This window comes from Ranitomeya imitator, chromosome 4 (genome assembly GCF_032444005.1).
Source record: "Ranitomeya imitator isolate aRanImi1 chromosome 4, aRanImi1.pri, whole genome shotgun sequence".
Lineage (NCBI taxonomy): Eukaryota > Metazoa > Chordata > Amphibia > Anura > Dendrobatidae > Ranitomeya > Ranitomeya imitator.
In genome coordinates, this window is record NC_091285.1 from 588,363,284 (window position 1) to 588,390,509 (window position 27,226).

Below are 27,226 nucleotides of genomic sequence, written 5' to 3' on the forward strand. Positions count from 1 at the left end.
TAGTGGCGTAGTGGTGAAGACACAGCGCGCGATCTGCGCTGTCATCCCTTTCGTCGGTGGGGGCGGCCATCTTCCTGGGGCCGCGCGTGCGCAGATCGAGTGCTCTGCTGCACGGGGCTTCAGGAAAATGGCCGCGGGATGCCGCGCGTGCGCATTAGAGATCGCGGCGGCCATTTTCCCAAAGCCGAGTTTGTGGGGTCCTTAGCGCATATTTTCTGGCTCTGTCCGGAATTAAAACAATTTTGGGCAGATGTAAATACATCTTTACAAGATATGGGCCTGATGGATCGGGATCTAACTCCCCAGGAGGTGTTGCTCTCTCTTCCTTCTTCCTCTTTTAACCCAAAGAAACACGACTTACTACCCATTTTATTAGCGGCCGCAAAACACTTAATCTCAATACACTGGAGAAAAACATCTCCCCCAACGCTGGAAGAATGGATCCTCAAAGTCCAAGACTTATATCATTTGGAAGAATTATCTAGTTGGGAGGCACGCTCTCACGAGAAATTCAAGGATTCTTGGCTTCCGTGGGAGGTGTTTTTGTCCCCTACTCTTGGACTTGGGGCGGAGGACCCCCCTTGAGGAATTCATCTACTAGTTCCCTACCAAGAGTTCTGTTTAGCCCTTCCAGCTTATCTTTTCTTTAGCAAGACGCGATGACCGTCCCGACTCTATTTTTTGCATGTTCCAGCCTTTTTCTTTGCCATCCACTCCTCCTCCACCTCATCTGAATTCAATTTTATCCGCGGTAAATTAGTTCTTCCGTCTCGCCCTCTAGCCTTACAAATTTTTATCATAACTTGTACTGTATCTAGGGCTAGTTCTTTGCAGTCCTGAAATTTTGTTCTAAGTTCTGTAAGCTCAATTGTCTTCACTGTCTAAGGAATGCATACGTATAATCCATCTGCCATGAATATCCTTAGACATATTATAGAATGACAAATACCTGTATTTCTTGACATGAGAGTGAATGTTAACTGTTTTATTACTGTTAAATGAAAACTTAAATAAAGAATTTAAAAAAAAAAAAAAAAATTCAGCAAGCACTACACTGATCTGGATTCTATGTGAGAGTCAACCATTATAACTCAGTGGGTTCATAAAAAAAGTATTATATACATACTGTATTTGTTCTTTATTATTTATTAAATTGTTCATGTAAAGAATGGATGCCATAGGGATGGCCAAAAAACGGACATACAAATTGTGTATGGACTTAAAAAATGGACACACGGATGACAATACAGATGAAGAATTTTCATTTTTTTCGGAATGTAAAATGGACGATATTGCAATTTCTCATCTGACCCCAGCCTTAAGGATTGTGCACATAATCATATTATAAGTCCGAGCACAATCTGACAAAACATCAGATCGCACTCAGACCAATATTATTCTATGGGGCCGAGCACATATCCAGTTTTTTCCAGTCTAAGGAACAAAATCGCTGCATGCCAGAGTTTTATCTGATATTGCAGAGGGCCACGCAAGTCAATGAGTGCGTGAGAAACATCGGATTGTACTTGGATGACATGCAAGTTAGTCTGATTTCCACGGACTGATAGAATGGAGAAGTAGGAAGAACTTTCTTCTCCATCTTCTTCCCATTAGAGAGGATCAGATCATAATATGTTCACACTCTGATCAGAGTTTGATCCGAGTGTGATTTGCATAATCATCCCTATTCTTTCGGATGACAGAATACTCTATCGTGTGCACCTGTCTCAGTGCGAGTTCTAGATCAGAATAAAACTAAATGAATTAAAAAGAAGGGGAGAATCCCATGTTTAAACCTTCTCTAACAAGCCATAAAAATTAACTTTTAATGCTAAATCTAAAATGCATATAGGGTATTGATAAAAATGATGTCTCTTATCTGATTACAATCGATTGACTAGAAAGGATAACGTCCTTTGTTTATTCTATTGATGGTACCCCGGGGTGTCATTACTAACTGGCAGATCAGGACATGCATGTTTCACCGCAGGACGTTATCCTTTTAAGTCAATAAATTGTAGGCAGATAAGGGACATCATTTTATCAATACCCCGTATGCATTTTAGATTTAGCATTAAAAGTTAACATAGTTAGCAAGGCCGAAAAAAAGACATTTGTCCATCCAGTTAAGCCTATATTCCGTCAGAATAAATCCCCAGATCTACGTCCTTCTAAAGATACTAATCACTGTATGATACAATATTGTTCTGCTCCAGGAAGACATCCAGGCCTCTCTTGAACCCCTTGACTGAGTTCGCCATCACCACCTCCTCAGGCAAAGAATTCCAGATTCTCACTGCCCTAACAGTAAAGAATCCTCTTCTATGTTGGTGGAAAAACCTTCTCTCCTCCAGATGCAGAGAATGCCCCCTTGTGACCATCACCTTCCTTGGTATAAACAGATCCTCAGCGAGATATTTGTATTGTCCCTGTTAAGTCCTTCTCAGTCCCTGGCTTACTAGAGGTAGGGATCCAGAGTAAATGACACGCAAACAAGGTATTGTGTGATCATGTACAGGGGAAGCCCAGGAGCACATCTCTCTCTCTGGGCTTTGCCCTCCCTTTATATAGAAAAAAATTATTCTTTTACAGACATGCGCACAAGCGCTCATATTTCACTATCTCTTACATAAACAATCTATACCAGTCTTTATCAGTAGAAAGTTACATCATCTGGAAGGTGAATAAAGGCTGCTATTGAAAGAAGGAATGCACACATGATTACTTCCATAAAAGGAAATGTCAAGTCAGCAGAAATGTATCTTGTTGTAAGCGAGATTTCTCAGGAAGAAGACAAGATGGATTGTTTTAGTTCAGTCTGATCTCCACAATTCCCCCCTTTGACATTTTCTTTTATTTATTTTATTACCACAGGGCCAAAGACAAAGCCTTTATTTGGTATTACACATGTACATGCTTGTATTCAATAAGAGAATCAAATCTAGTATTAATTCTTCCGTTTAACTCTCGCAACCTTTTCTTTGTTTTGCAATAAGTAATGGGTACAGATCCAACAATCTGTCAGGGTTTGTGTATTGTTTAACAAGTCATGCACTAATTTTCTATGATGTTGTACGAATCTATTGTTCAAAGGGGCTAGAGAATTCAGTCTATCCCACGCCTCCGTTGAGGTTATCATTATTAACATCAATATCATGAGTTTATACTGCTTTTCTTGCAATGGCTTGCATGTATCCATGATGCCTTTCCTTCAAGCTTGACTGATGTAGGTGTTGTCAACAGGACTTGGAAGGGTCCGTCAAACCTTGGTTCTAGAGCCTTTCTGGTGTGTCTTTTTACATAGACTTGATCACCTGGTTCCAACTTGTGACTTCCTTCTGTGTTGTCAGGATCTGGAAGGGAAGCAAAAACTTGTGCATGCACCTTAGTTAATTGTTTCTGAAGATTTTGCACATAAGAAGTCAATGACTCAATATTTAACACAAGTTGCTGTGGAAAATAACATCCTAAATTGGCAGTCCTGCCAAACAAAATTTCATATGGAGACAGTTTAGTCTTACCCCTTGGGGTATTGCGTATTGAGTAAAGGGCCAGTGGAAGGCATTCTGTCCAAGGCTTTCCTGTTTCAGCCATGGCTTTCTGTATTTTTAATTTTAAAGTTCCATTCATGCGTTCTACCTTACCAGAACTTTGAGGATGATACGGAGTGTGTAACTGACTTTCAACACCCAACATTTTCAGTACATTTTGAAATATTTCTCCAGTAAAATGAGTACCCCTATCTGACTCGATCACTTCAGGGAGACCGTAACGGGGTATCAGTTCGGCAACTAGCTTTACAGCAGTGTTTTTAGCTGAAGCCTTCCGAACTGGATAGGCCTCTGGCCACCCCGAGAACATGTCCACACATACCAACACATACTCATACCCATTACTTTTTGGCAGCTGGATAAAGTCTATTTGTAATCGCTGAAACGGGTAGAGAGGTCGGACGTGGTGCTTCATAGGGGTCTTTGCTGTCTGTCCGGGATTATGTGTCAGGCATATAGCGCATGCAGCACAATAGTCTCTTGCATAGTTGCCAAAACCTGGAGCCAACCAGACTTGCTTTGCCAGTAGTGTCATTGCATTTGCAGACACATGAGTAGGGTGGTGCAGTCCACCAACTACAATCGGATACCAGGCTCTAGGTAGACATATTAGTCCATCTTTCTTCCAAATTCCCGCTTGTTCTTCTGCCCCTTCCTTTTTCCACCTGTCCCTCTCCTCTTCTCCTGCATCTTCCTGTGCTTGTCTCAGTCTATCTTCAGTATTTTCTGTGAGGTTTACAGTATGGACCTGTTGTAAGGGTTTGACTGCTGCTGCTTTGGCTGCTTTATCAGCCCTATCATTTCCCCTAGATTCCCTAGTGTCGAGTCTCACATGTGCAGCTACCTTGATTACTGCTACTTCTTTTGTTTCTTGTGCAGCCTCTAAGATCTGTTTGATCAGAGAAGTATGTTTTACAGGTTGTCCTGACGCTGTCATGTAACCTCTAGCTCTCCAGATTACTCCAAAATCAAACACAATACCATGTGCATACCTAGAATCAGTGTATATATTAGCTGTCTGGTTCTCAGCTATTTTAAGAGCTTCAATCAATGCTGTTAGTTCTGCTTCTTGTGCAGACTGTTTCGGTGGAAGCGGTTCTGCTTTGAGAGTTTCAGATTCTGACACAACTGCATACCCTGTATGGAAGTTACCTGTGTCATCTGCAAACCTACTACCATCTATAAACAGCTCTAAATCTGGATTTTGAAGTGGTGTTTCGGATACATTGGGTAAGCCTACCGTTTCTTGTAAAATGAGCTCTGTACAATCATGTGTGTCTGTAGGGAAAAAATTTGCGTGTGGATCAGTGTCCTTATTCCCCCCTTCAGACTCGAGAGGTAGCAGTGTAGCTATATTGAGAGTCTGAAGCCTAGCAAATGTGATAGTAGAGGGGAGCAGCAAAGAACACTGAAGCCGCAAATGTCTGGCCATGGAAATGTGTTTTGGTTGGACCTGGTTTAATATCCCATAAACATCATGTGTAGTTTGAACTGTGAGTGGATACTCTAGGACAATTTCTGATGCTTTGTCCAACAATAGTGAGACAGCAACAACTACACGTACACAGGTTGGCGCTGCTCTAGCTACGGGATCTAACCTTGCTGAAAGATATGCAATTGGTCTTTGTTTCCCTGCATGCTTCTGGGTAAGAACTCCTGTAGCATGGGAATCAACTTCTGCAGCCATAAGCTGAAACGGTTTGGTGTAGTCTGGTAGCCCTAACGCTGGAGCTGAAACAAGGGCATCTTTTAATTGTTGGAACGAAATCTGACCTTCTTTTGTCAACAAATAAGGTTCACTTTTTACACAGTCATACAGTGGTTGCATTAGTTGACTTGCATGTATAATCCATTGTCTACAATGAGACACTATTCCTAAAAATGCTCGTAGCTGTTTATGATTTCTAGGCTCATTCATCTGTCTTATTGCTTCAGTTCTTTGTGGTGTAAGATGCTTTTTACCTTGAGAAATGCAATGACCTAGAAAGACCACTTTGGTCTGACAAACTTGTAGCTTTTGTCTATTCACTTTACACCCTTCTTTTTCTAAAAAACATAGTAAACTCACAGTGGACCTTTCTGCAGTTTCTAGATCTGGGCAGCAAAGTAGTAGGTCATCCACATACTGCAAAATTACTACCTGTGGTTCGGGTTCAAACCTCTGAAGGACTGTTTGTAGGGCATTTGAATAAAGAGTAGGGGAGTGTATCATTCCCTGTGGAAGGCGTGTCCACGCCAACTGTTTGCCCTTAAATGTAAATGCAAACAAATGCCAACTATCTTGGTGTAAAGGAACCGAGAAAAATGCATTTGAAAGATCTATTACAGTAAATACTTGAGAACTGGCTGGTATCTGTGATAGTAACGTATGAGGATTGGGTACAACTGGGGTGATTGGATCTAGAACTTTGTTTATTTCTCTTAAATCATGTACCATACGATATTTGGGCATAGAACTCTTATCAAGAGTTCTCTTTTTGACTGGATACAGAGGAGTGTTAGCAGGTGATTGTATCTCTACCAAAACCCCTTTCTCTCTATATCCCTCTATCTGTTTTGTAATCGCTAGTTCCTGCTGGGCACTCACAGGGTATTGTCTGAGCTGTGGGAGAACAGTTCCTGGTTGCACAGATAGTTTTACAGGAGAGATATGCAATAGTCCCACATCGGTGTCACCCTGTGCCCACAGTGTTTCTGGGACCATTGAGAGGTCTAGATCTGTGGTGTACTCTTTTTCTTCAGCATAATCCTCAAAAGCCTGAATTCTAACATATTGTTCTAATGTTTCTGCATCATCAGGGATAGTCAGTATAACTGTGCCATCTTCCCTAAAATTGATGTTAGCTTCTAATTTCTTTAGGACATCAGTTCCTAACAAACATGTTGGGGCACCTCTGGCATACAAAAATCTGGATGCAAAACATTTAGGTCCTAATGAGACCTCTAGGGGCACAGTATATGGCAGTGTTCGAATTACCCCATCATAACCCTCAGCAAAAGTTGTTTGTTCTGAAATATCTTCCAGATTCGGAAGAAAATCTTGATTCAAAATTGAGGAAGTTGCACCTGTATCTATCAAAAATGGAATCTCTCTCCCCCCCACATTCACCTGTATCATAGGTCTTCTAGCTGGTAGGGAAGTTTGTAACACATCGAGTCAATCTGAATCTGGTATGGGACCATCTATGATGGTAGATTTCTGCTGGTTGTCCGTTTGGGGAGGGTTATTTCTGGGAACAAATTTGCCTGACTTTATATCTGCCAACTTCTTCCTGCACTCTCTTTGGAAATGACCTGGCTTTTTACAGTAGTGGCAAGGAAAGTTGTGTCTCACTCTTCCTCCTGTATTAGCTTGTGCTATTCTAACAGGCTTACGATTCTCTCTCATATCCATGACTATTCCTAAACATCGTTGTTTCACAATATTTGGTTGTTCAATTGTTCTCCAATCTGGAGTAGAGGATTTAAATTTTTCTCTGATTTTCGGATCTAGCCCCTCTATTAATTGTTTTGTAAAAAGTCTCCTTACTGAAGCATCAGTCAAATCCAATCCTTCATCCCTAAAGCTATTTTCTAATTCTTGACTATATTCTTCAATACTTTGCCCAAATTTCTGCATAATCACACCCGTAGATCCCCTTTCCCTCTGTTTTTCTCTCATGAAAATTATTAATGCCTCTGTGAACTGGGTACCTGATGCTTCTGTCTGTAAGGCACCCCCTTCTGCCACTGGTCTATTGGGCTGTAGGTGTGTCAATAATTCCTGAAAAAGTCCGGGGGACATTTTCATTCTACATAATTCTTCCCCGTCCGCCCAGACCCCAGCATGAGTCTGCATGATTTGTTGTATGTATTGTGCAAATCGGATGGGATATTGAGTGGGATCAGGCGCATTATGCAGGAGGGACATACCTTCAGCAGGGGACCAAGGAAAATACTGTCGGGTCTGGTGATATCTAGTTCCCATTACCCCGTCAGCACCAGGTTCCCTAAAGGGTCTTGGTACTACCCTAACAGGGGCAAGTACAGCGCCATGTCTAGGTGTACCACAGACTAGGCAATCATTTCTCCAATCTGGATTTTGTTGTCCACAGTGTGAACATACCCATCCTCCTACCCCACCAAGATTGGGATACAAGGCTGGAAATTGTTTTCCTCCTTCTGCTCCTCCAGATGGTACAAATGATTGGGCTTTTGGATCTAGGTAAGGTGGTGGGATTATGTCACAACTTTTTCCCTTCCCCATAATCCATTTGGAAGTGTCTGGATCATACTTCCAATTCTCCTCTTTAGCTGTTTTTGAGACCTCTATCATACAGTGTATGATTTCTTCCCACCCATTGTCTTTGATAATTCCACCTCGTTCTTTACTCAGTCTTTCCCATTCAGTGCTAAACATAAGTGCTTCTGAAATTCCCAATTTTTCTCTTACCCTTCTAATCTGACTTCTGACTGTCTTCCCACATCTTTCCTGTATGATATCTGCTGCTTCCACTTGTCCTAAGACGGTTTTTGTCTGTTTATTTCCCATTTTTCTTTTTTTTTTTTTTTTTTCAATATTAGCTATTTCTACCCCAGGTGACGTTTGGACAATCACTTATCCTAGGTGATGTCTCGTTGCCTTCTCTCCTAGGGAGCTAAAATATTGAAGGGCTGATCTGCTCCATTCTTTCTAATGTGCAGAATGTACTTAAGTGCTATTATGCACGCAAACAGACCCAGCAACACCATACAGATCACAAAACTTTCTGTGTCAGTTAGCATACTTGTCCCAGGCTCATGGACCCGCGTCCTGGGCTCATTCTATCAAACCTTATCCAGAAATGAAGGAGGTTAAGCACTTAAATGAGAGTCAAGCATGGGCGGAGGTCTCCCCGAAAGGACGCAACCACATGACCCAGTTAGGCTGACTTCCGTGTATAAGGCTTATACCCCAACTATTTCGGCTTATTTTTCTACGCACTTTTGCTCTTCTTTCACAACATACCACAACCTTCACTCTGTTCACACACTGCCAGGGACAGGACTCATAAATCTATACAATATAGTAACCCGAGTTTTATAGGTATCTACTCACTACTAGACTAACCCAGCGTGACACGGCTCATAGAGATCTTTCGGATAATACAAGGCAGATAAAAGAGAACTAATAATGTCTCTTACCTGGCCAGGTTTTTCAGTTCATTTGCCGTCCATTATCCCAGATCTCCATTGTCCGTATCCGCAGGTGAATCTCGAGCAAATACTCTCATCTCGGGTCCCCGTTCGGTGCGCCAAAGAAATGTTAAGTCCTTCTCAGTCCCTGGCTTACTAGAGGTAGGGATCCAGAGTAAATGACACGCAAACAAGGTATTGTGTGATCATGTACAGGGGAAGCCCAGGAGCACATCTCTCTCTCTGGGCTTTGCCCTCCCTTTATATAGAAAAAAATTATTCTTTTACAGACATGCGCACAAGCGCTCATATTTCACTATCTCTTACATAAACAATCTATACCAGTCTTTATCAGTAGAAAGTTACATCATCTGGAAGGTGAATAAAGGCTGCTATTGAAAGAAGGAATGCACACATGATTACTTCCATAAAAGGAAATGTCAAGTCAGCAGAAATGTATCTTGTTGTAAGCCAGATTTCTCAGGAAGAAGACAAGATGGATTGTTTTAGTTCAGTCTGATCTCCACATCCCCTTATATACTTATACATGGTTATTAGATCGCCCCTCAGTCGTCTTTTTTCTAGACTAAATAATCCTAATTTTTTCTAATCTCTCTGGGTATTGTAGTTCCCCCATCCCCCTTATTAATTTTGTTGCCCTCCTTTGTACTCGCTCTAGTTCCATTATATCCTTCCTGAGCATCAGTGCCCAAAACTGTACACAGTACTCCATATGCGGTCTAACCAGGTGGAGCGCCCCCGTAGGGCAATTGGGTACTCAGAGCCGGGCCCTTAGGTTCTCACGGGGGATGTCATGGTGGCTGACCCGGTCCATGGCCCTAGGGGCGTCCGTTGATTAAAGGGGGAAAGGTCTTTAAAGGGATAATGTTCGTGACGCCACCTGTGGTATTTGGTCAGGGTGACCGACGCTGCTTAGGGGTCTGCTGGGGTGATGTTATGGCAGCCAGTTGGTATACCTTCCCACAGGTGAAGTATGTCCCCGGGCTTCCCAGTGTGTGGATGGTGGATGGTGTGAGGCGCAGTGAAGAACGAGGACACAAGGTTGCAGTCTCTTTACCTTTACTGAAGGCTTCAGCGTCCACAGTCCAGAGCACCAGATCACAGGGCAGGCAGAGTCCGGCCGGTCTGAAGGTAAATCCAGAGTCCTCTTATCCAGGCGGAAATCAGTAGCCTTCCTCTAGCGCCTAGGTGTTGTAGTACCTCCCTACTGTGCGTCTCGGTAAGGTCCTCACAACTGTTGTGGATGTTATGTCTTTCTCTCTCTGTCCCCCTGATGGTAAGGATAGGACAAACCCGTATGACTGATGGCCTGAGGCTTTTTACAGGGACTCTAGCACGCCTCGGCCCCCACAGTTGCCACCGTGCCTTCTGGGTATAAGGTCGGGCAACTAATATGGAACTAGCTGTCCTGTCGGTCTGTGGAGCCAGGCTTGGAGACGATGACTCCCTCGGTGTTCCGGCTACCGGCTTCTGCACCTCAGAAAGGAGGCAGCCTTTTACAGGGCTGAACTCCTTCTGGTTTCCTCTCCTTTTGCTATGACTTCGTTTCTCACTTTCAGCAACGCAATTCCTTTCAATGTCTTTCCTTAGATGCTGCCTCATTGGTAAGCAGGTGCAGCTCCGTATCCTTCTGTCTAGGCCTCTGACGGGATCCCACCCCTGTCAGGGACCCACTACCTGAGTGAAGCTCAGATAGCAGCTTACTGAGTGTAGCCCAGCCAGCGTCCGCCAGACTGGTGCTGCCTGGGTGAAACCCATCTCGCTTCTGTCTACTTCCTGTCCAACCCACCAGTTTTACCTGATTGTGAGGAGTGCCCTAATAGATAGGATCATAGCTCCCCCTGGCAGACTGGAGTGTGAAGTATGTTGTGTGGTTTGTGATACCTGGTAAAGTGATCTCCTTTATTGCCTTCAGACGTAACATCACTCCCCCTGGTGGAAGAATGACATTACTGCAACGACCAGGACCCTGGGGCGCTGCACAGGGATTTGTACAGAGGCAGTATAATGCTCTCATCATGTCTATCAAGACCTCTCTTAATGCACCCCGCCATTAAGTTTTATGGCTTGTTAGAGAGGAATTAAACATGGGATTCTCCCCTTTTTGGCAATGCAAAAATATATCCCTCCCAAGTCATTCTATTCTTCAACCCTGTTGTGTTTTATTATATAAAATTAAATGAGGATCACATGAATATATAGTTTGCAAGGGAACCCCCATCCTTGTCTTTGTCCTTGTCATTGTATGATGGTGATGTTTATTCTGCCTAATATTACAAAGGTCTGTTCAATAAGACCCCAGACATAATATCTGTATCTGATCATACTGAACGAGAGGGCAGTACTTTCATGTCACATGTTTAAGTGATCAGAGAGTGTCAGGGACTGGTGTGGATCCACTTGAGAGTTACATATTACCAGTTTACTTGTGTCATGTCATAGAGCTTTTAGCAACCTGGTAACTGAAATTATGAAATCTGATTGTTTCCTAGAACCCATTTTATGCTACTGGAAAATATAATTATTCATTTTGTACTTTCAACACAAAGCATTATGGTCAGCTTGGGATAAATGTAATCATATTCATCCACAGCATCAACGTTCAATGGACGAGAAGAATTAACAACAGCAATTTGTTAGTCGCTTTTCTCACAGGGAACTCATGCTCAGTATAATGATGGTGATTGCGGCCCGCATCCTTGTTGTGTAGTGTCCTTTCAAAGTGACAAGCCGATGCAGTCAGAAACAAATTTTTCTTGGAGTAAATTCTGTGGGTTTCAAAAGTGTAATTATACTCACTCTGGACTAACATTAAAGCAAGGTGTTATTAATTTATAACAACTCCATTTTGACCTGCTGTGCTGGCATTATTGAATTAAGAAGCTTATATACAAGGGAGCTTCTGTCCTGCAAGGAACGGCTGAGTGAGGAATATGGTAGAAAATTTTTGCTGCTAAAAAGAACCCAACATATTTATGTAATTTTTTTTCCTCAGGAATTGAAATAAAAGTTTTAACCTCAGATTAGGCCTATGCACATGGCCAAATTACGGTTCCATACAATCTCAGCATTCTTCACAGCCATGCAAACAACTATGACAAGAGCATAAACCCGTAATCTCCCCTGACTAGGCTTGGCAAAGCACTTCTGTGATCTATATGAAAAAGTCACTGCCAGGCTCCTAGGACAGTGGCTTATCACCAGGAGAATAAAATGATCTGCTGGTGAAATTCCAACATCCAGATCAATATCACTCCAACATCATCTGTAAGATGACAGTCCATAGCCCGCCACATACTTTAGGCCGGTGTCACACTTGCGTGTGCAATGCGAGAAACTTGCGCGAGTCTCTCGCATCAACCCCTGCCACTTTCAGCTGCATAGAAATACATACACACTCCGGTCCCGCGTGCCGGTGGCAGTGTCGGGTATTGATGCGAGAGACTCACGTGAGTTTCTCGCATTGCACACGCAAGTGTGACACCGGTTTTAGGCCAAGGCTAATGACATCGATATTGGAGGGCTCCATTGACTTTAGTCTAATGTGTAACTATGAAATGATCTACATCTAGACTTTGTAGTGAGTAGTGTTGAGCGATACCGTCCGATACTTGAAAGTATCGGTATCGGATAGTATCGGCCGATACCCGAAAAATATCGGATATCGCCGATACCGATATCCGATACCAATACAAGTCAATGGGACATCAAGTATCGGAAGGTATCCTCATGGATCCCAGGGTCTGAAGGAGAGGAAACTCTCCTTCAGGCCCTGGGATCCATATTAAAGTGTAAAATAAAGAATTAAAATAAAAAATATTGTTATATTCACCTCTCCGGCGGCCCCTGGACATCAGCGGGAGGATCCGGCGTCCGGCACGGCTTCTTTCTTCAAAATGCGCGCCTTCAGGACCTGTGGAATGACGTCCCGGCTTCTGATTGGTCGCGTGCCGCCCATGTGACCGCCACGCGACCAATCAGAAGCCGCGACGTCATTCCTCAGGTCCTAGAAGGCGCTCATTCTAGGACTTTAGCTGAGGAATGACGTCGCGGCTTCTGATTGGTCGCGTGGCGGTCACATGGGCGGCACGCGACCAATCAGAAGCCGGGACGTCATTCCACAGGTCCTGAAGGCGCGCATTTTGAAGAAAGAAGCCGTGCCGGACGCCGGATCCTCCCGCTGATGTCCAGGGGCCGCCGGAGAGGTGAATATAACAATATTTTTTATTTTAATTCTTTATTTTACACTTCCGATACCGATACCCGATATCACAAAAATATCGGATCTCGGTATCGGAATTCCGATACCGCAAGTATCGGCCGATACCCGATACTTGCGGTATCGGAATGCTCAACACTAGTAGTGAGTAGTGTTGAGCATTCCGATACCGCAAGTATCGGGTATCGGCCGATACTTGCGGTATCGGAATTCCGATACCGAGATCCGATATTTTTGTGATATCGGGTATCGGTATCGGAAGTGTAAAATAAAGAATTAAAATAAAAAATATTGTTATATTCACCTCTCCGGCGGCCCCTGGACATCAGCGGGAGGATCCGGCGTCCGGCACGGCTTCTTTCTTCAAAATGCGCGCCTTCAGGACCTGTGGAATGACGTCCCGGCTTCTGATTGGTCGCGTGCCGCCCATGTGACCGCCACGCGACCAATCAGAAGCCGCGACGTCATTCCTCAGCTAAAGTCCTAGAATGAGCGCCTTCTAGGACCTGAGGAATGACGTCGCGGCTTCTGATTGGTCGCGTGGCGGTCACATGGGCGGCACGCGACCAATCAGAAGCCGGGACGTCATTCCACAGGTCCTGAAGGCGCGCATTTTGAAGAAAGAAGCCGTGCCGGACGCCGGATCCTCCCGCTGATGTCCAGGGGCCGCCGGAGAGGTGAATATAACAATATTTTTTATTTTAATTCTTTATTTTACACTTTAATATGGATCCCAGGGCCTGAAGGAGAGTTTCCTCTCCTTCAGACCCTGGGATCCATGAGGATACCTTCCGATACTTGATGTCCCATTGACTTGTATTGGTATCGGATATCGGTATCGGCGATATCCGATATTTTTCGGGTATCGGCCGATACTATCCGATACCGATACTTTCAAGTATCGGACGGTATCGCTCAACACTAGTAGTGAGTAATCCACGGCCCTCTATCTTGATTGATGGCAGACACGGGATATAATAGGTCAACCATAAAAAATAAGTTATTTGTGAATAAGAAATAGACTCTAGTGACATTTTCAAACAGGGATGTGTTCAGACGGAGGTTTGGAAGTGATTGTTATATTCAAACTGGACAACTAGAGGAGTAAGTGGTTGAGGAAGTCTGATCCTGGTGTGCCATTATTTAGTTGTTATAACTATATGCATTGCCAGGAGTCTCCTTTTCTCCCATAGTGAAACCACTTAGAAAAGTATCTACATAGTTTAGCAAGTCAGAGGCTTTCATTTGCGATATTTTTTGAGAAATACTCCTGACTTTAACTTGTGAGATAGCCAAAAAAACTAAAGGTGTCAACATCAACAAAGTTATAATCTGATTTAGATTGTGGTTTCTTTTTTATTGCTTTAAGATCTGAATGTTTGCAATTCTTAGTAACGCTACAACTTGTACTCTAAGGCCTCTAAAGGCCCCGTCACACATAGCGACGCTGCAGCGATACCGACAACGATCCGGATCGCTGCAGCGTCGCTGTTTGATCGCTGGAGAGCTGTCACACAGACCGCTCTCCAGCGACCAACGATCCCGAGGTCCCCGGTAACCAGGGTAAACATCGGGTAACTAAGCGCAGGGCTTTGTTACAAGCGGTTCACAAGAATCCATCGACTCCCGCAAAGAAAATCACGGGTCCCGATGGTTACAATGGTACCCTGAGGTCACGTGATGACCCCAAGGTACGGTGACCTGTGAGATCCAGCAATAAGGTGGCTCTCACAGGTTGTGTCAGTGATACACTGACAGCCTCATACACTGCTGTACATGAGTTGGTGGGCTGCCTGCAGGCTCTGCCTATTTTATCCTGGACCTGACAGGGTGAGCATTAAACCCACGCCAGGGGTACCTGTCGGACCAGATTATACAAGCCCCATTGGTGTCCCATCATTTTAGGCATCTTTTAGCAAACAAGTGTGGGCCAACAAAATGGATACCACCGGAGAAGACCGGAGTGTATCCATTTGCCTCATTATGGTGGGTCTGAATCACATTTTTGTGGAATTTACTCGGAAACCCAGACATAAGTGCTCAGCGTAGAACACAAGAATGTGATCCCAACCTTATTCTGAAAGCGATAGAAAAATATTATGTACCCCAAAATGTTACCTATGAAAACCCTAATTTATCCCACACGAAACCAGCCCCCACTCAGGTTTGTTATCTGTCACTGGAACTATAGGGGGTTCCCACATTACTGCTAGAACAAAGACTATGGAAAAGCTACATGGCTACCTCCACATAAATAAAATCCAGTGAACTCTGAGATCCCAAATCCAAATGCCCCCTCCTTCTGAGCCCCACTGTGCCTAAACCACAGTAAGCGGCCACATATTTGGCATCATGGTTATGGAGAGAAGGTACTTAAATTACGGGTGCATATCGCCAGAAACACTAGCTGGGCAGAGTGCATGGGGGCCCTACAGTATATGGGGGCTCTCCACTGTATGGGGACACAATGCATGGTTACTAGACTGGCAGATTTGCTAATCTCCAGAAAAAAAAACCAGCGTGGATGTTACAAGACAGTCACTGCAGTCGTAAATGAATTAATTGAGTGATGCAGTTTATACAATGGGGTCACTTTGGGGGTTTTCTGCTATTCTGGCACCTTTGAACTTTGCAAATGTTGCCCGCAAACTATTCTAGCAAAATCTTTGCAGTCAAACATCCCGCCTTGAGTCTCAGCCCTGACGTGTGGCCTAATAGTAATTTTTGACAACATAAGGGGCAACACCACGTTCGGGAGAAATCGTGCAAGAAATTGTGGGGTCTAGTTTCCTCTATTAACCCTTGTGTACCTGACAAATTTGCAGCAAATTAAAAAATTTAATTTTTACCACTAAAATGTCCTATTTCCACATCTCAATGTTATAAAATTCGGTGATTCACCTATGGGTTCAAAATACTCATTACCCCCCTAAATGAATCCTTGAGGGGTATGTTTTCCAAAATGGGGTCAATTGTAGGGTTTTTCTGCTGTTTTCACATATAAGGGGCTTTTCAAATGCGACATAGCATTAACAATCTATCCCAGGCAAATAGCATTCTTTACTTCCCTGGCCCTGCCAGGTGCCCAAGCAGAAGTTTTTGACCACACATGCAGTATTGTTGTATTTGGGACAAATTGTGAAACAAATTATGGGACCTGTTTTCTCCTATTATCCATTATGAAAATTCCAAAATATGAAGACCTAATGTTATCAAATTCTGTGCAGTACCTGTGTGTTCAAAATGCTCACTTATACCCCTGGATAAAATTCTAGAAGTGTGTAGTTTACAAAATGGGGTCACTTTTGGGAGGTTTACACTGTTTAGGCACATCAGGGGCTCTCCTAATGCGACATGACACCGCAGATCATTCCATAAAAGTTGGTATTCCAAAACTTCACTTCTTCTTTTTCGAGCCCTGCCATACGCCCAAACAGTGGTTTTCCTCCACATATGTGGTATCAGCGTACTCAGGTGAAATTGCACAACAAATAGTTTGGTCCACTTTCTCCTGTTTCCCTTGTGGAAATAAAAAATTGTGGCTAAAATTACATTTTTGTGGGTAAAATGTGATTTTGTATTTTCACAGCTCTATGGTATAAACTTCTATGAAGCACATGAGGGTTCCACATGCTCATGAAAACATCTAGATAAATTCCTTAAGGGTTTAGTTTCCAAAATGGGGTCACTTGTGGGGATTTCCACTGTTTAGGCACATTAAGGGCTCTGCAAATGAGACATAGCGTCCGCTTTCAAATTCAGACGGTTTTGCGTTCAAAAAGTCAAACGTGCTCCTTCCCTTCTGAGCCTTGCCGTGCATCCAAATCCTAATATTCCCCCACATATGGGGTATCTGCATACTCAGTAGAAAATGCACAACAAGTCCTGGGGTCCATTTTCTCCTGTTTCCCTTGTGAAAACAAAAACTTAGAACTGAAAGCATATTTTTGTGGGTAAAATGTGATATTTTATTTTCACGACTCTATGTTATGAACTTCTGTGAAGCACCTGGGTGTTCAATGTGCTCACCACACATCTAGATACATTCCTTAAGGGGTCTAGTTTCCAAAATAGGGTAACTTCTCTTGGGTTTCCTCTGTTTAGGCACATTAGGGGCTCTCCAAACGCGACATGATGTCGGCTCTCGATTCCAGCCATTTTTGATTTCTAAAAGTAAAACGTTGCTCCTTCCCTTCTGGGCCCTGCGGTGCACCCAGTGTTTTCCCCCACATATGAGGTATTGGCATACAGAGGAGAAATTGCGCTACACATTTTAGGGCATATTTTCCCCTGTTACCCTTGTGAAAATAAAAAAAATGGAGCTAAAGTAAAATTATTGTGAAAAAAATTACAGTAAATGTTTCTTTTTTTTTCCTTCCGCATTGCTTCAGTTCTTGTGAAGCACCTGAAGGGTTAATAAAGTTCTTGAATGTGGTTTTAAGTACCGTGAGGGGTGCAATTTTCAGAATGGTGTCACTTTTGGGTACTTTCTGTCATATAGACCCCTTAAAGTCACTTCAAATGTGATGTGGTCCCTAAAAAATGGTTTTGTAAATTTTGTTGGAAAAATGAGAAATCGCTGGTCAACCCTTCTAACTTCCTAAACAAAAAAAAATATGCTTAAAAAATTTGTGTTGATGTAAAGTATACATGTCAGAAATGTTGTTTATCAACTGATTTGTGTGATATATCTCTAATTTAAGGCCATAAGAATTAAGTTTGAAAATTGCTAAATTTTCAAAATTGTGACCAAATTTCCATTTTTTCACAAAAAACGCCAAGTCACATCAAAGAAATTTTACTACTATTATGAAGTACTAGATGGCAGCCCGATTCTAAAGAATCGGGAGTCTAGAATCCATATATACTTTATTCATTCAAATGTAAGAATAATACAATTAATAAATAATAGTAAGAAAGAACAAAAAATGGCTGCACTCACCAGCTCTTGACAATTCTTGTTATTTAAGGTACAGTTACACAGGATCCATGAACATGCTTATGAGGGGAGGGATGAAAGACATCAGACGACAACTTTGCGTGTTGTGGCAAATGCCACAACAACGGTTCTTTGCTTAAGAACAATGTCAGGTAGTAGGAAAATACCCAGTTAATAATAGGCAATAGTTCTTTGCAGGAATGCAGATATTAATAAATAGGCAGTTTATATTGCAGAGAAATTGCTGGGCAATAATGGACAATGTCCTTATGTGGCAAATAATAGAGCAATATACCCAATGTGGCAAAGAAGAGGTTAATAAACGGCAGTCTCTCAGTATAACAGTCAGTGAATAATAGGCAGTATATGGAGAAAACACCAAACAAAAGTTCAAAATTGGTGTGAAAATGTCACTGAACCACTTCACAACTAAATATATATACAGTTAGGGCCAGAAATATTTGGACAGTGACACAATTTTCGCGAGTTGGGCTCTGCATGCCACCACATTGGATTTGAAATGAAACCTCTACAACAGAATTCAAGTGCAGATTGTAACGTTTAATTTGAAGGGTTGAACAAAAATATCTGATAGAAAATGTAGGAATTGTACACATTTCTTTACAAACACTCCACATTTTAGGAGGTCAAAAGTAATTGGACAAATAAACATAACCCAAACAAAATATTTTTATTTTCAATATTTTGTTGCAAATCCTTTGGAGGCAATCACTGCCTTAAGTCTGGAACCCATGGACATCACCAAACGCTGGGTTTCCTCCTTCTTAATGCTTTGCCAGGCCTTTACAGCCGCAGCCTTCAGGTCTTGCTTGTTTGTGGGTCTTTCCGTCTTAAGTCTGGATTTCAGCAAGTGAAATGCATGCTCAATTGGGTTTAGATCTGGAGATTGACTTGGCCATTGCAGAATGTGCCACTTTTTGGCACTCATGAACTCCTGGGTAGCTTTGGCTGTATGCTTGGGGTCATTGTCCATCTGTACTATGAAGCGCCGTCCAATCAACTTTGCAGCATTTGGCTGAATCTGGGCTGAAAGTATATCCCGGTACACTTCAGAATTCATCCGGCTACTCTTGTCTGCTCTTATGTCATCAACAGACACAAGTGACCCAGTGCCATTGAAAGCCATGCATGCCCATGCCATCACGTTGCCTCCACCATGTTTTACAGAGGATGTGGTGTGCCTTGGATCATGTGCCGTTCCCTTTCTTCTCCAAACTTTTTTCTTCCCATCATTCTGGTACAGGTTGATCTTTGTCTCATCTGTCCATAGAATACTTTTCCAGAACTGAGCTGGCTTCTTGAGGTGTTTTTCTGCAAATTTAACTCTGGCCTGTCTATTTTTGGTATTGATGAATGGTTTGCATCTAGATGTGAACCCTTTGTATTTACTGTCATGGAGTCTTCTCTTTACTGTTGACTTAGAGACAGATACACCTACTTCACTGAGAGTGTTCTGGACTTCAGTTGATGTTGTGAACGGGTTCTTCTTCACCAAATTAAGTATGCGGCGATCATCCACCACTGTTGTCATCCGTGGACGCCCAGGCCTTTTTGAGTTCCCAAGCTCACCAGTCAATTCCTTTTTTCTCAGAATGTACCCAACTGTTGATTTTGCTACTCCAAGCATGTCTGCTATCTCTCTGATGGATTTTTTCTTTTTTTTCAGCCTCTAGATGTTCTGCTTCACCTCAATTGAGAGTTCCTTTGACCGCATGTTGTCTGCTCACAGCAACAGCTTCCAAATGCAAAATCACACACCTGGAATCCATCCCTGACCTTTTAACTACTTCATTGATTACAGGTTAACGAGGGAGACGCCTTCAGAGTTAATTGCAGCCCTTAGAGTCCATTGTCCAATTACTTTTGGTCCCTTGAAAAAGAGGACGCTATGCATTACAGAGCTATGATTCCTAAACCCTTTCTCCGATTTGGATGTGGAAACTATCATATTGCAGCTGGGAGTGTGCACTTTCAGCCCATATTATATATATAATTTTATTTCTGAACATGTTTTTGTAAACAGCTAAAATAACAAAACTTGTGTCACTGTCCAAATATTTCTGGCCCTAACTGTAGTTTTGGTAAATGGTATTATCATTTTTTTGACGAAATTCGGCAGGAGCTTGAAGAGCAACGTCACTGGGCCCGCCTCCACGCAGTAGAAACTTGCTGTGAGGTAAAAATTCAAAAATCACACCAAAATGGCGGGCGGAGTGTGTCACAGTACGGCACGTTTCTGATTGGTCGCTCGCAGCAGGCGGCAACCAATCAGACACTGGACACTGTTGACGTCACTTATCTCCGGACATTAGCTCCGGACATTAGCTCCGGACATTAGCTCCGGACAGGAAGTTGGCACAAATTGCAGGAAGTAGTATTCTAGGCAATTATATATTAGACAATATGTCACAAAAGACAATCTCAGAATCAGTGGGATACTGACCAAAGTCAATGTCTGCACAGAATTTATATGTTGTCTGTCGTGTATAGGGTTCCTCTAAGCTTGCTTTAAACAGTGCTAAAAGTTACCTGTCACCAGTATTTTACCTTAAACTGTGCCCTAAATGCAGTTTCTACAATCACTTTATACCCTCAGAGGTGCCCCTGCATACCTCCGAAAAAGTGCTGTATTCATGTCCCGCGCTGTATGCAAATTGTGTGGTTCTGTCCGATGGGTGAATGCAGATCAAGCTTGGGCCATTGATTTATTATGTAGATGGTCATTGCAGACTAAATGCATTGCTGACTGCGTTTGGTGATCTCAGTTGATCACAACAGTGGATCCCATGGTAAGCAGATTGCCTATGATTAATGGGATTATGTACTTACAGTATAAAATATATCACAATATCTCAGCCCTTAGAAGGTTTGTGATGTTCTCACCTGTAACACAAAATACTCCGCATTTTAAGACTCATTAGAATAACATATTAATTAGACATAAAATTACTTTTATGCCAAATGGCACAAAGCTACAGCGTAACTATCCAGATTTCTAGATTACTGTAAGAAGTACGGTAATTAATGTTGAGAGATGTTTCAAATCCCAACTAATTGCAATTTCACAACATTTATGGGAAGCTCTAATTATTTGTTCTTTTTCTGTCTCTCGCAAGGTACTATGCAACTGTACATCCTTTGAAGAAAAGAATAACTGTCACCACATGTGTCTATGTGTTGGGAGGGATCTGGCTGCTGTCCTTCGCTTTGGTTGGACCTGCTATTGCTCATACTTATCATATAGAGTTTCAACAACAAGGCTTTACGATCTGTGAGGAATTTTGGCTTGATAAAGAGACAGAAAGGTTGGCCTATGCCTACAGCACCCTGATCATCACCTACATCCTCCCTTTGTCTGCAGTGTCATTGTCCTATTTTTGTATCACGGTTAAGCTGAAAAACAGAGTGGTCCCGGGCCACCCCACGCAAAGCCAAGCAGAGTTTGATAGACTCCGCAAGAGGAAGATATTCAGGCTCATTGTTTTGGTGGTAACAGCCTTTGGAATATGTTGGCTTCCTATACATGTTTTCAATATTATCCGGGACATTGACATCAATCTCATCAACAAGCATTATTTCCTTCTCATTCAACTTCTCTGTCATTGGTTTGCCATGAGTTCTTCTTGCTGCAATCCATTCTTGTATGCCTGGCTCCATGACCGTTTTCGCAGTGAACTAAAGAAAATGTTCACCTTCAAGCGTAAAATTATCCCAACCAACAACTGTGTGAAGCTCTAGAAGTTACCTAACCAATGGTTCCTAGCGGAAACAACCTAAGGGTTTAAAGATCAACTTAAAGTAAACCATTAAGCTATGCTCTTTTGTGTATGCTATGTTCTTGAAGTCACTAAATGCTTTTCTGATATGCATGTCATGATCCATAAATAGAAAACAAGCATTCTGTAGTTCCTTCGCAACATCTCCAGGTAGACCGCCACCGAGGAAACTTCGGATACTTCTCCAATTTTGACAGAGGAGGTTAGAAGTTCCTTAAAAATCATGGATTAATACTGGGGAGCATTTGAGATTTTATACATGTGACAAAAATTAATTTCAGTAATGGTGTGATTTTGGTATATTGGAACGTGGTGGCTGGTCAATTCCCCTTCAACTACAGTGACCCATTCACCAAGGAACAGTGTTGTTATTACTATAGGAAACACTTCAGAATACAGGAGAATAACATTGATAAAAATGTGCCTTCTAACAGGATATTACTTAAATCCTAAGGGCTGATCCTTATTGTAGACATATTGCTGCCTGGTAAACTTGTACAAAGATGCTGCACTGGAAACTTTCCTGAGTTTGATTGTGTTAAGAGTCCATTCTCTAGAAAAACTTTCATCCGAAACATTCGATCCATTGCTTTTATTGCTCTAATTGTAAACCAATTATATGTTCATTCCTGATAAATGAATATGAGTCAAAAATGGAAAATAAATGGTCTTTAATAATCAGAAAACAAAACATAATTAAAAGCAAAAAGTCAATAATTAGTTTTTGTTAGTAATTTATCACAATGGTTGATCATTTAAATGATGTAATTGATTGGAAAACAGTCTAACACATGTTATAGAAAATGAGAAGAATCCAAAGATTTGTTGTGTGGTGTGGGTGTGAGTCATACTGAAATCTTAGTTTCCACCCTTAAGAAATGCGGTTTTCTAGTTACGGTAAGTGTATCTCTAGTCTGCAAAATCCTCCAACAGGTAGTGATTTAGTATTTATGTAATATTGCACAGGACTTTTTTCTCTACAATAGATACTCAAATTGTAAACAGTTGAGGGCACTCTGATGATTGGGATTGAGAAACACTAATTTTGTTCACAGGTCATACTACTTCATACTTTGCCACTTTGTGAAATGTCCATCTCCCTAGAAGAAGCCTAGATGAAAATTGTTGAAGACTTTGTTTTATCAATCCAGTGTTTTCCTGGATTTACAGAGCTATGTTCCTGGAATTATAAAGCACCAGTATATACCAATGTGCCTGCATGCCACCCTCATGGTGTTTCTTACTGAAACAGGTTGTCCTCTACTATACAAACTATCATAACAGCTGCAGACAAGCAGGGAGCTGGACTTGGGCAAGTCATCACCAAGCTCTTAACACTTTTTCCTAAAGAGGAGGATTGGTGATAATAATGCATCCTAACCCAGAGCTCTAAAGAAAGGTAGATCAGAAGAAAAGCCACCAGAGGAAAACAGTGTAGAAACAAATTGAAATGATATATCAGTTTAGAAGCAGTGTCTCTTGAATCTATTATGGATAGATCTACTTTGCTTAATACAAGTGAATATACTACCACGCCACCTGAAAAAATAACTAATGTGAGCACTATAACATGGTGCCTTCAAGAGGTTGGTTGTCCACTACTTTAATGATGGTGTCATGACACAGCTGTCGAGTGACCAGGGACCAGGGGCTCCTTCCCTGTTCCTAAAACTAGGGGGCTTTCTAGCTCACCCTATTTCCCGTGATACTTCTGAAGATGAAGATGCTGGGGCCACCACCCTTGCCTTATCTCCTGAATTAGCTCTCCATCTGTTATCTTCCCCCACCCAGGGAGAAGGGGCGCTATTGTGCACCGCAGTACGCCACCCCGACAAACAAGGCAACACAAAGAAGGGTAACTGAAAACACCAGGCATACAAATATTCACTCACATATAACAGAGGAATAGACCTCGGAGTGGAGGATGGGGAAAAAAGAAAAGTAGATGAGGGAAGGGAATTACCACAATTACAAACCACGCAACAGTCACATGTAACTCCTCCTTTTTCTCATATGAACACCACTCCTCCTAATCCATGTAGCAAATTCTAGCTTTGACATGGATTTGAATCAGAACCTAGATAATAAAGGGGATGGGAGTGGCTAACTGAGCTCTGCTGAGAGCTCATAATCCCAGAGTTTCTAACATGGCCAATTAACCTCTGTTCTGCCAAAAGAAATAAACATCATAAAAATGAAGGAGAAGTGCTTCTTCTCAGCACAGGAGTAGGAGCAATCAGACGCTGCGGTCTTCTGAGTCCTCTCTTTTGCAGTAACCCCATCCTTAAGATAGGTCATCAATGTCTGATTGGTGTGGGTGCGACACCCGGTGACCTTGGCTGTGTTGGCAGCAGCCGGAACTGCCCAATAACAGAGCTGCACAGTACAGCACTGTTAATTCTATAGTGTCCGCGGCCAGGTACTTTACATCTGCCCCCTATTCAAATCAAAAGAGGGCTAATATGAAATACCCGGCCACGGCCACTATTCCATCGATGGAGCTGCACAATGTAACCGAGCAGTTCCCGACACTGCCGACATCAGCGGGGATGCCGAATGTCGCACCTCCACCAATTAAACAACGATGGCCTACAAAGAAGTGGACACCCTCTTTCAAATGACATCTTTCTTTCACATTTTACATCAGACATCAGAGATAATACAATCTTTAAAAATGTTCTTTTCCATTAATTCTCTGAAACATAATTTACCCTTATTCACTGAGAATCTTAATCCACGAGAGTTTTATCTGTGCAATTCTGAATGTAGTGATGACTTTAAGGACCAATACAAGCTAGGTTAAGAAGCTAAGAATGAGAGATACAGAAGTGCACTGACTGTTTAAATCCATCGGATATTTAAAATGATTTTGCCATTATTTATGTGCTCTTATCTATTGAATAAACGGACATTTAGAGACTAGACAAAATCAAAGAAAATGTATGAGCATTGATTAGAAATGTAAAATATACTTCTTGTCATTCGTCATCAGGGCCTCCTACTAACCTGCACTTTAATCTTTCCATTATAGTTTTTCTCTTCTTCTTTGGCTTAAAAATACTGATTCAAACGACTGAACAAAATTGAAATGTTTAACAAGGGCCTGAAGAAGAATGATTCACTGCAGTCTCAGAATACTCCATCAATGCATCAGTTTCAAGTATTTTTATAGTGGCTATTCCTTTCTAGGTTACAATGGCAATTTAGATCACTTTTGGCCCTAACATTATATCCAACATCAAGCTATTCTAAGAGATCACGAGAAAATGTTCATGTCAGTGGAATCTCTCAGATGGAAAATGCATCATTGAGTCATCATATCATTATTTTTTGGTGGTTCGAATTATGTAATTGGCTTTGCTATTCCTACTTTGCGAACTATAAAAAGTCAAAAATGCAATGCAATATTCCTGTTAAAGCCAACATTATACAGTACTGTGCAAAAGTTTTTAGGCAAATATGTAAAAAAATACTGTAGCAAAGTAAGAATGTTTTAAAAAATTTAAGTGATAACAGTTTTTTTCAATTACCAAACTGAAAAGTGAATGAACAAAAGAGAAACCTAAATCAAATCAAATTTTGGTCTGACCGCTCTTTCCTTTCCAAACAGCTTCAAAGCAAAAATTCTTCTAGCTACACTTGCACACAATTTTGAAGGAACTCGGCAGGAAGCAAGTTGCAAACATCTTGGAGAACTGACCACAGATCTTCTGTAGATGTCATTTATGCAAATCCTTTAGTCTCTTCACGAAATGCCAGACAGACTCGATGATATTGAAATTAGGCTGTGGGGGCCATATCATCACTTCAACCTCCATTATTCATCTTTAAACTGAAGATAGTTCTTAATGTCATTGGCTTTATTTTTTGGGCTGCTGTCATGTTGCAGAAGAAATTAGGACCCAATATGACTCCTCTCTGATATTATTACATGGTGGATAACTATCAGGCTTAACAAAGGTTCCTAATTACTGTTAGTGGGAACATGTGCACTGATTGAGCGATCAGCGGGAATTCGCTAGTTTGTCTCAGTAATAGGTCTGTCCTGTATACTGACATCTTCAAAATCATTAGTAGAGGAAAGAGAAGGAAATGAGGAAAGAGAGGCCATCTCAAAATGACAAAAAAATAAACAATTATTTCTTGTAAGTACGTATCTTCCAAGCCTTAAAACTTCTTCTATCATCAGCTTCCGCTTGTTTTCATAAATTGATCTTCACATGGAAAAAGACCATTACTCTTCTAATAGCTTTTGGTTGATCCTCACCTCAATAAAGAGCTCTTGAATTTAAGGGAATCTGTCACCCCAAAAAATCGTATATGAGCTAAGGCAACCGGCATCAGGGGCTTATCTACAGCATCCTGTAATGCTGTAGATAAGCCCCCGATGTAACCTGAGAGATGAGAAATAAATGTTATATTATACTCACCCAGGGTCGGTCCCGGTGCGGTCCGGGTCCAATGGGCGTTACAGTCCGGTCCAGGGCCTCCCATCTTCATACGATGACGTCCTCTTCTTGCCGCGGCTCCAGCGCAGGTGTACTTTGTCTGCCCTGTTGAGGGCAGAGCAAAGTACTACAGTGCGCAGGCGCTGGGCCTCTCTGACATTTCCCGATGCCTGCGCACTGCAGTACTTTGCTCTGCCCTCAACAGGGCAGACAAAATACGCCTGCGCCGGAGCAGCGGCAAGAAGACAAGAAGAGGACGTGATGGTATGAAAATAGGAGGCGCTGGACCGGACCGCGACACCCATTGGACCCAGACCGCAGCAGGACCGCCCCTGGGTGAGTATAATATAACCTTTATTTCTCATCTTTCAGGTTACATCGGGAGCTTATCTACAGCATTACAGAATGCTGTAGATAAGCCCCTGATGCCGGTGGCCTTAGCTCATATATGATTTTTGGGGTGACAGTTTCCCTTTAATTATGTTCTTCAGTCTTCTGTTCTTTATTATTTTATCTATAACTTTATTTCAAATTCTCAATTTGGTTTAGATCCTTTTTGATGATAGCAATCCATAAAATTAACATTGTATGTACTTGTGGGAATGACAAGATTAATTTGAACAGAAATAATTATGAAATCCTTCATAATTTATGAAAAGAGTACAATAATGTGAAACTCCTTTATTTCGAAATAAACCTACCCAATGTATGCAATGTTGGACTCTGAGACTTAAAGCAAAACCTTCTGTGTGAAGGAAACGTTATCAGAGACAAATTACAACCTCTTACATTCCCAACTGGTTTATGATGAGGAACAAAAATCCCCAAGACAAAAATACTGCCCATACCAGTACTGGAGATTCCAAAAAATGATGTCCTTTCTTCTTCCAACTCTGTCATAGGAGAAAAGAAAAGCAAAACGGCAAAACTTTGGCCTAATTCTCCACTATCTAATGTATTCGCTTACCTTGTAGTTCCTGTGAAGAACTAAAGCCCCTTATGGATCCCATTGCAGCTGTACTGTATGGTTTGCTTACACTTTATTGCCTCTTTTGAGTCCTCTACATGGTTTATAAAAGGGAATGACAAAGCATATA

The 27,226-nt window shown here is 42.0% G+C and overlaps 1 protein-coding gene and 1 long non-coding RNA gene across 3 annotated transcripts in view; one reads left to right on the forward strand and one right to left on the reverse strand.

The window, feature by feature from the left end:
* LOC138676835 (prolactin-releasing peptide receptor-like) overlaps window positions 1-22,364 on the forward strand; it is a 319,426-nt gene extending 297,062 nt beyond the window's left edge. For both annotated transcript variants that reach the window (XM_069766490.1, XM_069766492.1), the window contains one exon: window positions 21,022-22,364. In XM_069766490.1, coding sequence (XP_069622591.1) covers window positions 21,022-21,643 — 622 coding nt within the window. In that variant the 3' untranslated portion in view covers window positions 21,644-22,364. The remainder of the gene's footprint in view (window positions 1-21,021) is intronic.
* LOC138676836 (uncharacterized) lies at window positions 2,501-9,227 on the reverse strand. The gene is made up of 2 exons (XR_011320829.1): window positions 8,715-9,227; window positions 2,501-3,353 (listed from the first exon to the last, which is right to left on the reverse strand). It is a non-coding gene; the product is annotated as an uncharacterized lncRNA (long non-coding RNA).
* Window positions 22,365-27,226: the final 4,862 nt, after the last annotated feature.